Below are 16,277 nucleotides of genomic sequence, written 5' to 3'. Positions count from 1 at the left end.
TTGTGGACAAATTGCTCGGAATTATTTGGAAAGTTTCATAGTCATCAAGCTGAATTCATCTCCTTAGGAAATTATCTCTCTATACTAGGGGAAAAAAATCTAATATTTTCTAAACACCAACACAATTGTAATCATTTTAGGTGACTGTCCTGATGAACAGTTTGCCCTATCGTTTGGTCTGGGTTTGCTTTTTATGCTGCCACCATTTCACACTTGGCCTTTGGTCTCTGGATAGCCTTTGGTCTCTGGATAGCTCCTTTCACAGAAGATCTTTCCCCTGCACTGGCTGCACGACCTCCAGCAACCAACACGGCCAAACGTGTCCCTTTTGCTAGCTCACGCCAGCAAGGTCATTAAGAATGGGATAATTCAGAAAGAATAATTCTTTCTCAGCCTTCAGACATCTCTTCTCTGTACTGCCTAGCAAGCTCACCAAATCCATGGATTTGACCTTTTTGGACTTGCAGGATCCCCCTAAGGTGGGGCTAACTCAGGCTTCCTGACACTATTGCTTGTTGTAAATTTTTGGTTATTTTTTTAGGCTTGTAAGGAATAGTCCGGGGACTGACAGGAACCCATGGACCAGACCCTGAAAAATATGCACTAGAAAGGCTTGCATTTTCTCAAGTAAATAGTTGGTGCTGTTGCCTAAGCTATTTCATATACAAAAATCCACCGCCTCCTATCACACCTGAAGCAAGCTCTTACTTTTTAGTCCATGTCATTGTCTGACCCAAACCTAAAATAGCAATGTGGTCATTTATATGGTATGAAAATAGAATACAATAGTTATATTGACTTAATTCATTGTAGGTGAGTTGAATATTCCTGCATAGCAACAAATTCCATTCCTATTTTTAAGACTACATATTTTGAAATCTGTAATGCCCACCTTATGCTTTGGATCCAACTAAGAGCTGAAAGTCCTTATTTGCAACAGGAAGAACAGGAATTTTACCTTACCATTTGCCTTACCATAATATATTCCATCTAAATATAACAGTTTGATTATCCCTTGTCCCAGGATGACTTCTGCTTCATAGGAAATTAAGTAAACCATGTGATCTTTATTACTCTGGCTTATTTCTACTAAGTGTTAATACTCTAGATGAAAGTAGTGCAACACTGATACTGAGAGGGGTGCGTGCAAAGGAGGATCTAGACTGCAGCAACTACAGCAATGAGCAGAAGAGAAACCCACAATCGAGCAAAGAGAAACTCACAAAGGCTGCTTTTGCAACCTTTAAGTGTATTTGTCCCTCTAAACCATACAAACATCTAACATAACCTTCCTTTTTCCCCACTTTCAAAGGCTACAAGAAGAACAAAGATTGGATGAGAAGAAGAAAAAAAATGATATAAATAAAATGCATTCTTCATTTTAGTTTTGATTTTCTATTGGATTTGCTATCAGATTCACGGAAAAGCTGCAATTTGGAGCCATTCTACAGGCCACAAATAAATAACAACTTTTTTATATTGGAAGAACTAAAAACCTTGTGGGTGACCGTACAAGATTGTATGCACTTATATGAGAAATCACACTTCTTTTTCTGTTAAATGCACCATAATGCATAGGTTATATTTTACGTTTTAAAAATTATGCATTTAAGACAACTCAAAGAATATTAATATGCAAATAAGGAATCCTGAAATAAATCATGGAAAATAAAAGCTAAAATTTAAGACTAGAAAAGGAAAAAGCCAAAGCACTTTTTTCTGTATTTTTAGCTCACCAGTTTTATTCAATCCATCACTCTCAATCCAAAAATGAAATTGAGTATCTGTATAGTTTTTTAAAAAAACCTTTAGTTTTCTATTATTATCCTCTTAAATCACCTGAAGGATATCAAAGTAGTTTTCCAGACACTGTACAACCAATTAAGACCTAGTACACCATAACTAAATTTCTCTATGGTAAAAAAAGTCTTTCAAGCCTGCATTTCTGCTACATATGACACACTGGTTAGCTCAGGTCCATGAGAGAAGCTCTCAGGAATTACAGCAATATGAAGCAGAATGGAATTAAAGTAAATATTTAAAACTGTGAACATGAATATAACTGACAAGTGAATCTCAGAGGCAGAGATGCCAGGGGAAAATATTCAGCGTAGAGTCCAAAATGATTCAAAAACAAATTGGGAGGTGAAGGAGAAGTTGCTAAAATGCTCAGCATACCTTATCCTCCAGCTTCAGACATACAATTAGCTGTATTAACCCAAAGTTGAAGCCCACAACCATAATCCTTCATGACAGTAACTGTTACTGAAATGGGTGTAGTTTAAACTAAAAGGCTATTTAAGAAAAACATGTCCAGCTTGAAGAGTCCCTAGCTGGAAACTAGCGAATAAAACACCCCGTGTCAGCGTGCTGAGCTAGACGGGTACGCACCTTGTAAAGGAGAGGTCTGTCCCAGAAGTATTTTCTGAAGAGTTTAATGTCCGACTCCAAGAAGTGCTCTGCGGTGTGGTTAAATGTCAGTGTCAGAGTTCCTGATGAATGAACAAACCGTACGCACGCACCCTCACTGAGCTCAGCTCTCGAAATGTCAGCCGAGCCACTGCCCTGGGAACTGAAACAACACGCTCTTTAAATCAAAACAGATGCTGGGCGCGCAGGTAGCATGAGAACACAAACAGAGCGCGCCTCCGGCCCGCCGGCCGCACGGGCCTGCCGCCGCAGAACGCGCTCGCTGCACAAACCGGGGCAGAAAATCCCAACCATCCACCCCGAGCACAGCTGGGCAAACAAATACTCACCAATGGCTCCATTCAGGCCTAAGAAAATTCTGCTACTTGTACGTGTCAGCAGGGAAGAAACAATAACTGCGCCAGAAACGCAGTTACTGGCTAGTAAAATATGCCAGTAACAACAGGGCTTAACAATACCTATTTCTCCGTATTGCTGTAAATTAGCAATAGTGCCTTTTCCTGTTAATGTTGCCATATATAGGAGTGAGACGTAACCAGCAGCAAGAGAGCAGGTTTATTATCCCGCTACAGTGAAAAGCGGAAAGTATCTCAAGGGAATTGGGCATTGTTTGGATGTTACAAACAAATGAGACATTCATAACATAATGTACTCTACCAGCGCTCCCAGTAATTTTCTCAGACGAACCGAAGTTCGAGTAATTCCCGCCTAAGCGATAGGTCGCACAGAGCCAGAACCCAAGGAGTCACATTCCCGAATAAAAATGTAACGGGATTCTTGGATATTTTTCTCTCTTTGCAAGGAAACGCCACCAGTGAGGAGAGGCTTCTGATGCTGAACACGTGGTACCGCAAGACACCCAGGGGCAATGCAGCTCCTCAGGTCCATGCGGATGCGACCTTGGACAGCTGACACATGCCAGAAGGCACTGGTCCTTCCAGGCACTTGTCAGCGTGGCAGCTCTGGCAAAAACAGACCGGAGCAGCAGGGCTGGGTTTGCTACCGACTCGGCCTTATTCATTCAAACCTGAGATTGTCCAGGGGTCACAGAGCCATCCGAGGTCTTTGTGAAACCCAAGTCCTGTGTTTCTGTTTATACTCATACAGAGAGGGAGATATATTTTAAGAGACGTATGCACTTGTTAGCAACAGGTCTGGATGCAGCTGCAATAACACCCTTGTGAGAGGTACCCAATGGCACAGCTTATCCCTATCCTCCTCAATGAGAACAAGTTGTGCCGGGTAACAGAGTCTCCGGTGCCCTCCCCTGCTACTAAATGCTCTCTGGTTATTTACATGTTAGAGCACTGCCACAAAACCCTTCAGCTTTTCATCACTTAAACCATTTATTAAACTTTGCATTATTTATAAGTTTTTATTTGCATTTTCAAAACTAGGGCAATACAGAGAGATGACTTGGTTTCCCTTTGGAAGATGGGCGTTTTTCTTTCTCACCTCCATGTACAAGCTGAGGCAATGTCACAGCACCAAGACATAACACTACCATTTGAACTGATTTGAAAAGGCCAGCTGCATTTTTAAAAAACAGCTGCTATTTTAGGATACACTTCTTATCATTCAGATTTAATAAAAAAGCACATTTTTAAGAAGAAATAACGTCACACATCTTGTCCCACTCTATTAATTTTGCACTGTTATTAAGAGCAGTAACTCTAAACACACAAAGGGTGCCACTCAAAGACAGATGATAGTCTCTTCAGATAAGTGAAGTCTGAACAGCAACAATGAAGTCACTAACAATTCCAGGAATATGACTATTGTTATTTAATAATTCCCTTTTAGCAGACTCATAAATCTAAAATTATGAAATATTAAAATACAATATCTTAATGTACAAATTAATTTTAGACACCATCTATTATTCAATTTAAAGGGAAATATAAAATAATTAAATTATAATGATAATAAGAAGAAACAGAAACCAACATAAAATTGGCTTTTCGCAAAGGAAAGCCACATATTCCTTAACAGGCAGCAGTTTTTCAGAGAGAGAAGAGCAATATACTCACTTTGTGAAGACCTCAACAAGCCCAGAGTGCCCATTTTGTAAAGCCAGATCTAGTGGTGTTGCTCCATCTTCATTAGGTAGTGCTAATGCCAACGACCCACCAGGCTGGGCTACTAAGAACTGGGAAAGTTTAACCAATCCCAATTTCATGGCAAGGTGAAGTAGAGTTTCTTTGTGTTCAGGTTCTGAAAAACAAAACAAACAAAAAGATAGAAACAAAATCCAGCCCCTTCCCACTGATTTGCTAGTAAGCATCAAATGAAACTCGTCTGCAGAAATGCCACAACTCAGGCTCCATCTTACAAAGATAATAAGGCAGAATTCTTCTTTCACTGAATGAATTACACCGTTAATGGCATATGTACAGCTAATTTCACAAGTTAAACATTTTGAAATAGATATTTCAGTATTTCCTCTGTACGTACGTATATTTCTCTGTACTGGTACAAGGGATATCCCAATATACGATAAAAGATCAGTAAGAAATAATTATCCAGTTGCTTCGCATTGCACATCTGTCAGCAGGTCTGGGTATTTGTGGGGCTTTTGCTTGTTTGTTTGTTTGCTTAAGGTGTGTGATTTATCAAGGAAGGCTGCTTAACAGCACGGTAAAAGATCCTTAGTGATAAGCCACCAGTTAACAAGTATAAAATGCACATGATGATTCTTTTGCTTCTCTTTTCAAAGAAATTGGTTTCACCTACCAATTTTTCCTCTCCACTTTTTAACCACATTATCAAGTTCAACAGGGCTGAAACTTAAAATAAAGCTGCAGACACCATGGAATAAGGCATGAGATGCTGATACTGATGAAGGCTTTCACCTTTTCCACCTTTTATTCAAAGAAAGGTCTGCCTATCTGCATATATGTTTTTTTTCCAGACACAAAGCCCATGCAGTTTAATGGCAACTGAGGAAATGGAGCTCAAGTGTTCAACATGTTCTTTACAAGGATATTTTGTTACGAAGTGAAATATAAGGGTAGACAAGAGCTAAAAAATACATTCTTTTCAGAACCTTTCATGCATTTGGCAAAAGAATTATGTAGTTATATACAAATACCGTGGCTCATAGCTGATTCTGAATCCCACTTCATCACCAGCACATCACTAGTCCCCTATTCAATTTAAGTACTCCCTCTGAAAATGTTAGGAAAGTTTATTTCCTAGAATAATTGAAAAAGAGTTTGAAGAGACCTCAAGAGGTCTTAGGGCAGGATGAGCTCAAATTATTCCTGACAAATGTTTGTCCAACCTGTCCTATAAAACCTTTCAATTACAAAAGGTTTTCATACCTTCTGCAGACAATCTGTAAGGTGAATTTACTCATACAGTTAGAAAGATTTGAAAAGTCTAACCTAGCTCACCCTTTCTCAATATGAGCTTGCTGCTTCTTGGTCCATCCAAAATGGACTTGAAAATCAGTTCCTTCCTTTCATGTAATTGAGGGCTGCTATCATATCTCAACTGAGCCTTTTCCTTTCTAGGCATCTATATGCCTAAAAAAGCTGGACTTGTCTAGAGTATCTTCTCATATCCAAAAACATTAATATCTTTTCATAATGTTGGATTTCAAGTATTACAGTAAAAAACTCTGTATTTCTGTATCTCATAAAGATGTTAGAATGGCAAGGAAGGCTACAAAAAGCCTAAGGAACTTGCTTTAGCTCTTCATAGGGAAAATTATTGAGGGAACTCTGCTGAGACCAGTTTTTGCCCTGGTTATTGGATGGCAACACATGAAGTTTTTACCTTTAAGCTAACGTACAATCAAAACATTCAGATACAGCCAATTCACAGAAAGAAAGGTCAGGCCTCCTGCATAACATATGGATAAAATTCATGCTTCTTGAACCTTTGATTTTTGTTTTCAAATCATAAAACAATTTCTAGATATTTGATCCATAAAATGGATCATACAGAATCTTGCCCTGTAACAGATGACAAACACACAAAAGTATGTAGTGTCTAAAACTTTTCTTTCACTATAGTGAAATAAACAAAAAATCTCCAACCTTGTCTCTTGTTTGTGACTAGCTGGCATGTAATTTGGTGCATTTGCTTGTCTGGGCAATGCTTGTTACTCCCCCAAGGCTGTAGGAAATAAAATTGGTTCTTGATCTCCCCATTTCAGACTCCAGACAAAAAAATGTGCTCAGCTGAGCACAGGATCTGCTGCAGGATCTTAGGCCACAGGAGGACGTACTTACATCTATTTTTCTCTCAAAAGTCTACAAAATATTCCAAATTTAGCCTTTGCAGATACTGATAATTGGTGCATTTTAGCTACTAACATTACAAGTAGGAATTACAGTACTCCCCTTTGTATATGACACACATCACCTAATACTGTAATTGCAGTTTTCAAGTGCACACTACCTTCAAGTCTACTGCAACCAGCTCAAGCATATGCAGAACTGCTTTGCTAAACAGTGCTTTGCACAACTGTTCCGATATGTATGGTTAAGTCAATATACAGTTTTTTACTGCCTTGTGGCCCAAACTTATAAGCAATATGTACGTCTGGGCTGAAATGCACAGTAGATGTTGGTTAAAATAATTGTACTTTTTTCCACAATAGTTTTCCACAAAAAGAATGTGGTTTTAAAAATAACACAACACTAAATTAATACTCTGTTGTCTTAAAGCACAAGCTACAATAATATCTTCTGTTACCTCTCCACAAAATTCTGGCAATTATTTTTTTTTTCTCTCATTAAGACATAAACGTATACCTTTGCCTTTAAAGTCTGTGCTATGAACACAAAACAGAAATTTTCTGGGTCCTACTGTCAAGATCACGCCTTCCATAGGTAACAGAGCAGGGAAACTCTTTTATAAGATGATCAAGTTGAAAATTACCCAGACATTTTCACTGCCAGGACTCTAATGGAAAGGTTGCAGCAGAATTACAACACTCCAACTTATTAATTTGCCTCTCGCTCCAGCCTGAACTTGCTGATGGGCAGTTTAAGTATATATGTCAGCAGGGCTATGGGGGCAGCTCAATCAGCTCTCTTCATGGAGTTAAGTTAGAAACAGCACTCAGACCCTCTCAGCCTTAATTTCTACAAACTAAGTGTCTGCAAGGTGATGGTCCTCTTGTCACCCCTGTCTGAGCTGCTCGGGAGTGACCAGATGCTGATGATGTAGAAAGCCACCTCTAGTATCTTGTTTTGCATTAAAAACTGAAAAACAAATACTGAAATTTAAAAGATCGCTGGACAGATCAACCTATCTTTAACCCAAGAAGAACATTTTGCATCACAAGGATGGCTGCATACAAGGAAAAGGTGGTTGCAGAGTCTCCCTCCTTGGAGATACTCAAAACCTGACCGTGAGCAACCTGATCCAATTTTGATGCTGCCCCTGTTCTGCACAGTGGACAAGGCCAAGCACTTTGGGGATCCCTTCTTCCAACCATGCTGCTGTTCCACCACAGAATTTTATAATTCTATCCCATGATTAACAATATCAAAGCAAAAAGTACCAAGACATGCAGATCGGTAACAAGCCTTCTAAGTAGGCCTGCCTAAACAGAAGAGATTTGCACTGAAGTAGTAAAATTTTGAAGTAACTTTCTAAACATTTTAAAGAGGTGTTTTCAGTTTCAATTCTTCTTCCTTTCACTTCCTCCTTTCTAGCTCTTCAATGTGACTTAACAAATGGCATTTTTCACCTTTTTAATCTTTATTTCCCCTTCCTGTGAAAATGGATTTCCAATGCAAAAAAAAAAAAAAGGCAAAAAAAGTCAAGACAGAAAAAGAGATATTGAGAAAAAATAAAGAACATAATTTGTTCAAAGGTATTCAGCAACAAAAAGGAGGAAAATCAGGAAAAAAAATATTAAGAATATAAAACTTCTGCAACATTTTCATATTTAAATGGATAAAACACGATTTTCCATCAAGACACAGCAATAAAAATTCCTAAGATTTGACAGATGCTCTGCTGGCTGATTAACATGGGTTTGGATACTGCAAGGCAGGTGGTGCTATGAGAGATGCACTATCGGAACGTTGTTTTGCATTGCATCCCGATTACGCAGCCAAAACGCTCCGAGTTATACCACACTAAGCCAAACAGAGTCTGTTTTAAACATTAAATAAATCCTTTTGTTCTTCCTTGCACCTGAACTCCTTCCTACATCCAAAACAATACAACAAAAACAAATATTTCTCTCTGACAGAAATGACTAAGTCCTTTCTGGGCTATGGATCTCATTTCCTGGAAGGAGACTAAAACCTCAAGACTTGAAGAGAGGAGGGAGCCACTACAACAGGCTGACAAAATTCCAGTTTTTCCTGGCTTCTTAATTTTATGCATTATCATTCTTTTTTTTTTTCATTTTCCATTAGGAAAGAGGTTGTTTATAAAGTGGACTTCAGCGCACTTTTGCAGTCACTGCAAAAACATACATATGTGCCTGATTGGCAATGCAAGTGGGTTTGTGAACCCCAACACAAAGGTTGTGCAGTGCGACACATGTGTGTGTCCAGCTCCGAGCCTGCCGAGCCCAGAGACGGAGGAGATGGATACAGAGCCAAGCACAGGCAGGTGGCTTCCAGGAGAAGACCGTTTCCAGGCTCAGAGAAGCTGTGTTGTCACTCTCAAATTAGCCTTTAGCTTGGTCATCCTAGACCATGAGTTGCCATGGGACTGATGTAAACTGAGGTGAATAAAAACTGAAGCAGAGGTGAAGGAGGCAAGGGGGAAAGCTAAAACACTGTTTTAAAGGTAGACTTTAAGAAGTCTTGGAACTGCAGTTTTACCAGCAGCACCATGGATCAGGCCTGCGTGGTAAGGGCTGTACATGGTAACCTCATCTACTCAACTGATGAGGTTTCAGCTGCGCTTCCTGCTTGGGCGAACGCGGCGAAGACGTGAAACTACACACGAAATCACTGCTGTCAGCAGAGGGCTATTTCCCTTCCATTTGTACTGCAGCTCTCCCTCAGGCTGTTTATCTTACGTTTGTTTATCAAGTGCTCCTGGCGTGCTTAACACAAGGCAGCAGCCATCTCAAAGCCAGGTGCAGGGAAGGCCACAACCACGTTCAGTGCCACGTGTCTAACAGCGCCCAAAACCAAGGAGGGTCAACAGTGCTCTTAAGCCACTGTCTAGGTACGGACTTAAATATTTGTCTGTAGCATCACTTACAACACTTTGTCTACCATCGCTTGCCTTACTATGACCGCCTCCAAGCCTTCTTCCCCAAAGCCCCCTGCAGAGGAGGGTCTCAAACATCTCTTCATTGCTCTTTCTACTACAGACCAGAAGATGAGGACAGTGTGTTCACTGGGGAAGTCCAGGTTTAAGCATGCTTGCTAGCATCTTGCTCCATGGTACAGTTTTCTTGGTTACCAAAAGGCACTTTAAGGTACTCCTTTAGCCCCAATGCCCATGCTAGCATCTTTCCTCATCTACCCCATGCAGTCTCTGAAAGGCTTGGCTCCTACAGGACCAAAGAGCTGTCTGGTTCTCTAACCTTGTAACCTATCTGAAGGAAAATATTTACCTCTCCTCACCATACCTATAAATGTTTACCTGCTGTTTCCAGGATTTGCCTAATGAAAGAAAACACAGGCACTTCTTCCTTCTTTTCCTTCCGTAACTTGAAAATACAACTGAGACATAATTTAATTTAGACCAAAAATATGACATGCCCCGGTGACATTTGAATGGATGGAACTTATCAGTAATTTGTTTAGCATCAAATAGAAACAGTAACAAGATTTACATAGAAAAAGGCAGGAGAGGGGAAATCAAATCTAAAATGTCACAGAAAATGGAAGAGCACTCCACACAGGCTGATCAGAAGTCAATGAGGTTGAATTCTTCAGTTCATTTTGCAAGAGCCATTCCTAGAAAATAATTATGAAGCATTTACACAGGAAAAAAAAAAAAGGTCTGCATGAAAGAGAATTAACTATGGACACTGCTCCCTTTCCTATGATCCACAATCAATTCTCATAATCTAGGATGTAATTTTATTGCTACTAATAGCCCTAAATCTGAAAGGGCTCTCTTCCTCTGGAAAATAACTGTAAATGCTGACAAAGCCAGCAGCAAATGTTCTTGTTTAATTAACAGCACAGTTAAGTCACCCAGACAACCTGAACTCAGCCTCACAGCAATGCCCTTATAACAACCAGAAACTGAAGCAAGCTCAGCTGTGCACATGCAGCGCAGAGCCCTTACCGAGACCACTGTCCTCCTAGACAGGAGTCCAGGGAGTTCAGCTTCAGTGCATGCCACAGACATGAGTTGTAGTGAAGATGCTGAATCTGTCTTTTTGGACAATAACAATATACAGGTAGATCTCATGACGTTCTCCCAAAGCCCTGTATCCTAGAGCTCCAGAGCTTGTGGCTAAAAGCACAAACAGGTATCAGATGGTGAAGGTGCCGGGAGCGCCTTCAGAAAGGAGGAGCAGCAGCCCCAGGCCTGAGGGAGCAGCAGGAACGCCAGGAAGCGGCTTCCCTCATGTCCAGGGTGACCCGGCCTCTGTCCAAGGCAGGCACTTCCCAGCGCATGCTGAGCTCCCACCCCCACCTTCGTCACCAACTTGGACAAGGAAAGCCCGGGCTGGCACAGCTGCCTTGACAACTGCCAATGTCGAGAGATAGCCCTAGCATGATCCTGTTGAAAGAGGAAAGGATGCATTTTTGAAGGTTACCTTGAGGCATTTTTCTCATCCACATGCCATCTTTGTTTTCATAAGTAGGATAAGGTATCACAGCTGGAGAGATTACTACATTCATTTCTACAAAGAAATTTAGTCTACATTTTGTTCAAGAGAAGCAGGGGTTAAAAAAATCCTATGACAGGAAGTAATTTTTTTGTAAGCAGAAAAGTGTGGGAAAACTCTTTTTTTTTTCCTGATCAGCTATAGCAAGCTATACAACATAATATTTACTAATGATTAGCCTGTTAAATCAAATAATCCCATTTTCAGAATAAAAATATCCTTGATAAAGATATAATTAGCAAACAAGCAGCTTTTCCATCCAGCTCCTTCCTACACTTTCTCTGCCCTCAAATCCACTACCAGCTAAATCCCTGAGCATAAGGACATCCCTGTCAGGTCCTCCCGCAGCCGCCTTTTGCTCTGGCAGGAAACTGGTCGCGGGCCAGGTGAGCAGAGCATCCAGTCAGTCTTTGTGAGCAGGCAGCTTGTGACAGGCTTGTCAAACAGGCACTTAGTCTAAGTGAGGATTACCGAAAGGTCCGTGCTTTCTTGTTTCCTTTGTTGAACTTAAATAATGTGTCTAGCAAGTCCTGACCTGTGCAACTGCTCTAAATTCCTGAATTATTTGCAATGTTCCCTAGACAATCGAGCCTCTCTGTCCAATCCTTTTTATACCTTATAAAGGGAATACAAACACTTTTTCCAAATACCACAATTCCTATGAATAAATTATTCTTCTATCTTTCCATCTACCCATATGCCTCTAAATCCTCATAAAAATGAATAAAGTCCAAAAACACCAGATGGTCTAATAATTTTCTCTAGCACTGTCACTCAAAAGAAAGATTTTTTTTTCTTATAAAAATAGCCCAAGAGCTCTGAAAGCTGAAAGAATTAACAGCTCCTTAGTCTCACAAGTTTGAGGTCCTAGATAGGGAGGGCTGATAGCATCCAAAACTTTTCCAGTAATGATACTAAAAAGAACATCCTGATCCTCCTGAGCACCAAGAGGCTACCAGACCTGTTGGTCAAGGAGCTGCAGAGACAGCAAGTAGGAAAAGGTCCCCCCTGCCTTCCTAGATGCTCACAAATCTACTTCTCATTCAGTTTAACCTTTCAAGGGGAGGCACGGTGGTGCTGGGACACAGCCCTGGATCACCTCATAGATGAAAGACAAAGAGCCTCCTCCTCCTCTTTTCTGCTCTGGGACCTACAGCCTTCCCTACCCTAGTTGTCCCAGTCTTTTTCCCTTTCCTTCCTTTCACGCCCAGCGCTTCCTCAACCACACACAACTTGTAGCTTTGCTCGGGGAATAAATAACTCTGGGTGAGGATAGGAAGGGGAAAGAGGCTCAGTCAATGTTTCGCAGGCTCAGGTAAAAGAACAAAATGGCTCTAAAAGTGATTAAAAGTTGTAGTTTCAGACTCCATGTTCCAGCTCTGAATGTGCACAGGATACAGGTAAAGAGAAATTATACAACAAGGGAGAGGTGACCAAAACAGATCAGGAGCTGCAGGGGAGTGAGGCATCAAAAAAGAACTATTTGGGCATTTGTGAACTCAACCACTGAATTCACCTCAGCAGCACCCAGTTGCTGAGGCAGCTCTCCTGCTAATCTGACTCTCCATTCCTTGAGACAGAAGCCTTTCCTTATTTCTGCAGGCATGCATAGGGCCATAACCCTGTATTTGAGCCATGCAGGCTCTTTCGCAGCAGATACACTAAAAGAACAGACAAATGCTCCAAAAGGCTAAGAGTTAAGACTCTCCTGGATCTGGAAGGTTTATTCTGGCAGAGCTACACTAATGGAGATAGAGCAAACTCGCTCAGCTGGGGGAGGCCAGGATCCATTTTGTCCTGGTTCAACCTCAGTGTCCTCTGCAGCCCAGTGCAGCCCGCAGCAATGCTCTCACTGTGCTCACTGCATCAAAGCAGACCCGGAGGCAAAGGCTGCAACTTCAGCCCCCCAGCACTGTGCTGGGCCTTGGAGAGAGGGCACAGCTGATGGCCCCTGTGCCACTGGAGTAGCTGCTCACAAAGCTTCTGGGACCACCTACTCAACAGGAGAAACTGGTATTTGCTTTCCTGTCCGATGGGGATGCCCGACCTACCAAGTATATCATCATGCTACTAACAGGCCTGCTCCCCTCCAGAGAAAGGATGGCGTCAAGCACCTTGTGCGTAACACAAGCTACGTGGGCAGGCCCGCATGGGCTACCTGCCCACCAAGAGCTCCTCGTTAAGCAAAAGCATTGAAACCAGGCTCAAGGAATTTATTTTAGGTTTGGGGTTGTTTTGCTTTATCCAGAAACAAGAGAAATGATCCCAGCTTAAACTAGGAGCAACCACTGCTGTATAAACCGAGACATGATCTCATGTATGGACAAGTGCCATCCTGAAGACAGTCGGACACCTGAGCTGCACCCAGCAAGGCCCATGAACACAGCACGCTGCTGTATCACATAGGGGATCCTTCCTCATGAGGGAGCTGATCTGCACACGACAGGATTTCCACTTAACCTTTCAGGACAACCAAAAAGCTGAGGATCAACAACTGGCTAAAACAGAATCAGGCAATTACACAGGAAACCCCCGACATAACCATGCTCCTGCAAGCACCTGGGAACGCAGCATGCTCAGCTCGCACATCCCTTACGCTCACAGAGACTCCAGGCACTCACTGGAGCACAGACCCCTGCTTCTCTGCTGCACTCTGCATGTCTCATGAGGACAACATACTTTTTTTCAGTATGAACACTACACTATGCTTCAAAATTAACAACTGGCATAATTAAAAATTAAAGAATCTTGGTATCTGGGTGGTAGCTGCCCCAACAGAGCTCTGCCTGGTGTAGCAAGCTGCTCTGGAGCCAGAACTTCCAGGTTGCATGCAGGCAGGTGCCAACTTTGCCCAAGCACCAATATAATTCTGATACTCAGCAGATACTTCTGAGTTAGGTTTCAGCTGGTTTTGATGGAAAACTTAGCAAAGTCTGTGAAAAAAAACACTACCAATTTCTTTGGCCTTTGAATCAAGCTCTTCATTGCTAAAATCCACCAGTTGTTCCAGCAGTTGAGTAATGCCAACAAATATTTACTATGCACCAAAATGAAAGAAGGCTATATTTTATTTTCAGTACCCAGCCAATATTTGAATGCAACTTGGTGAGGATGTCTTTTCCATCTCTTAAAAGAGCTGTTTACAAGAACCTTAAAAAGAAAAAAAGAAAGAAAATCCTTCTCCTGATGAAGGCAGTAGCAGATTCCAAGCTATCTATCATTAAGAATTAGAAAGATTTAAGAAGAGAAAAACCTCACTCAAAGAAATGAGCTGTGTTGTGTTTTTAGTTCCCTACCATTTGCTCTCTCTTTTAATTTGGCTCAAATGGAAGCTGCCTGCCCTCTGATTCTTAGCAGTTTAAAGTACTGAAAGGAAAACAGCCAAAAATACCAAATTTTCAATGAAAAACATGTGAAGCCATCAAATTTAACTGTGTTTCCAACCTCAGCTATAAATCAGATGGGTCTGCAAAAATGTTGTGCTCTTCAGCAAAACCTAACTATAGTTTTGTGTTTGCAATGAAACTTGAAACCTGGCAAATTTCACCTGATTTTGTTACACGTTTTAGTAACAAGCTGTAATGTAAAGTATCATGTATATTTTTTCATTCCACTTCCTCTTAAAAAAAAAAAAAGCCACAAAACTTGTTTAATGATGCTTTCCCCTAAGGATGATTTTAAAAACTAAATAAAGCATAAACAGTGTGGTAAACAACATATTTATTCTGTACATTAGAAGGCCTACAGTGATATATTGTCTCCTTTTTGTTTGCTTAACTTTTTAAATATTTCACTTGACTGAAATCATGATGGAGACACTCCACTACTATAATCCTACCTTTTTTTTTTCTCCCTGTAAAAACAGATAGCCCTTTAAACCTTTAAAGGCAGAGCCAATCTATAAAAAGAAACCAAATCACAGTAAGTCAAAGCATAAAAAGCTTCTGGAGAGACAGAATGACAACAGCAGTTATTAATCCTTGCTCAGCCTCTGGGCACAAAACGAATCTCTGATTTCCCTTCATTCTTCAACAATTTTCCATCATAACCTCAGAACAAAGCATAAGGATCAAGAAACTTCAATAGAACAGTGAGATGCTTTCTCCTGCTCTATACAACAAATCACCATTAAAAGTTTTCCAACTTAAAATAAAATCTTACCACTTTCTGAGTAGTTTCCAAGGATGTTCCACGTTGATGGCAATTCCTCATGAGCAATGGCCATCATCACGTCATTATCCAGGGACTGCAGATCTTTTATCCTTAGTTGAAACTTATCAAGCAAAGTCTTGTGACTAGCAGCAGTGACACAAGCTACGTGATTAACCAGAAACCGAGATAACTTGCAAGACAGATTCTCCCTGTAAGTGACAGGAGAGGTGCCAAGGACCACAGATGAGTATCCCTTTGTATACATCAGCACAGAGACAGAAACGGCTTCTTGGCATCCATGGCCTGAAATTACAATCCAAGTTAATCATTAAAATTAGCTATGTTTAGAAACTGCATTCAGTTTTCCTCATTATTCCCCCCTTTAAGAAAGGAATATGCACACAGAATTACTTATTCTCTCATCTAACAAAATCTATCGCTTGTAGGGCATCCACCAGGTATTTCTGGTAATTAACTTGTTTTTGACTAGACTCTGAACTCACAAACCTCCCAATTATACCAACATAGCTGATAGTAAAACCAGCCTTTCTAGATGAAGGTTCTTGAACCACAACAGAGAAAACAGGTAACCACATCAGGATGAAATGCCACAGAGCAGAAACACAAAGCACATCAGAGTCTTTTAGCAACCACAGTAATTTCTATCTAAAGAGATGGAAATTTGCCCCATCCCCTTCAAGCACTACAAGCTTGAGGAGAGAAAAGGAACAAACTGCTCACTGAGCAACCACCCCCAAAGATGTAGCACCACTGAAATGACTCCAGCCCACAGTCCTGAGGGCCATGCACAACCACTGTGCATCTCCCTACACCTTAGTATACACCTAGGAACCTGGGTATTCATGGTAGGCCAGTACCATGCTTTGAAAACAAATTACTGAGTGTAAAGCACACA

The 16,277-nt window shown here is 41.0% G+C and overlaps 1 protein-coding gene across 2 annotated transcripts in view; it reads right to left on the bottom strand.

Moving 5' to 3' along the window:
• The window catches only part of ARHGEF28 (Rho guanine nucleotide exchange factor 28), a 119,271-nt gene that overhangs the window by 75,345 nt on the left and 27,649 nt on the right, over positions 1 to 16,277 (bottom strand). For both annotated transcript variants that reach the window (XM_026036331.1, XM_026036323.1), the window contains exons 4-6: positions 15,371 to 15,664; positions 4,461 to 4,644; positions 2,392 to 2,572 (exon numbers count right to left, since the gene is read on the bottom strand). In XM_026036331.1, the coding sequence (XP_025892116.1) occupies positions 2,392 to 2,572; positions 4,461 to 4,644; positions 15,371 to 15,664 (659 nt within the window). The remainder of the gene's footprint in view (positions 1 to 2,391; positions 2,573 to 4,460; positions 4,645 to 15,370; positions 15,665 to 16,277) is intronic.

The sequence above is a fragment of the Nothoprocta perdicaria genome, unplaced genomic scaffold, assembly GCF_003342845.1.
Source record: "Nothoprocta perdicaria isolate Ctin4 unplaced genomic scaffold, notPer1 scaffold_1, whole genome shotgun sequence".
Taxonomy (NCBI): Eukaryota; Metazoa; Chordata; class Aves; order Tinamiformes; family Tinamidae; genus Nothoprocta; species Nothoprocta perdicaria.
Note: the sequence above shows the minus strand (reverse complement) of the source record. Positions and strands in the feature narration are given on the sequence as shown.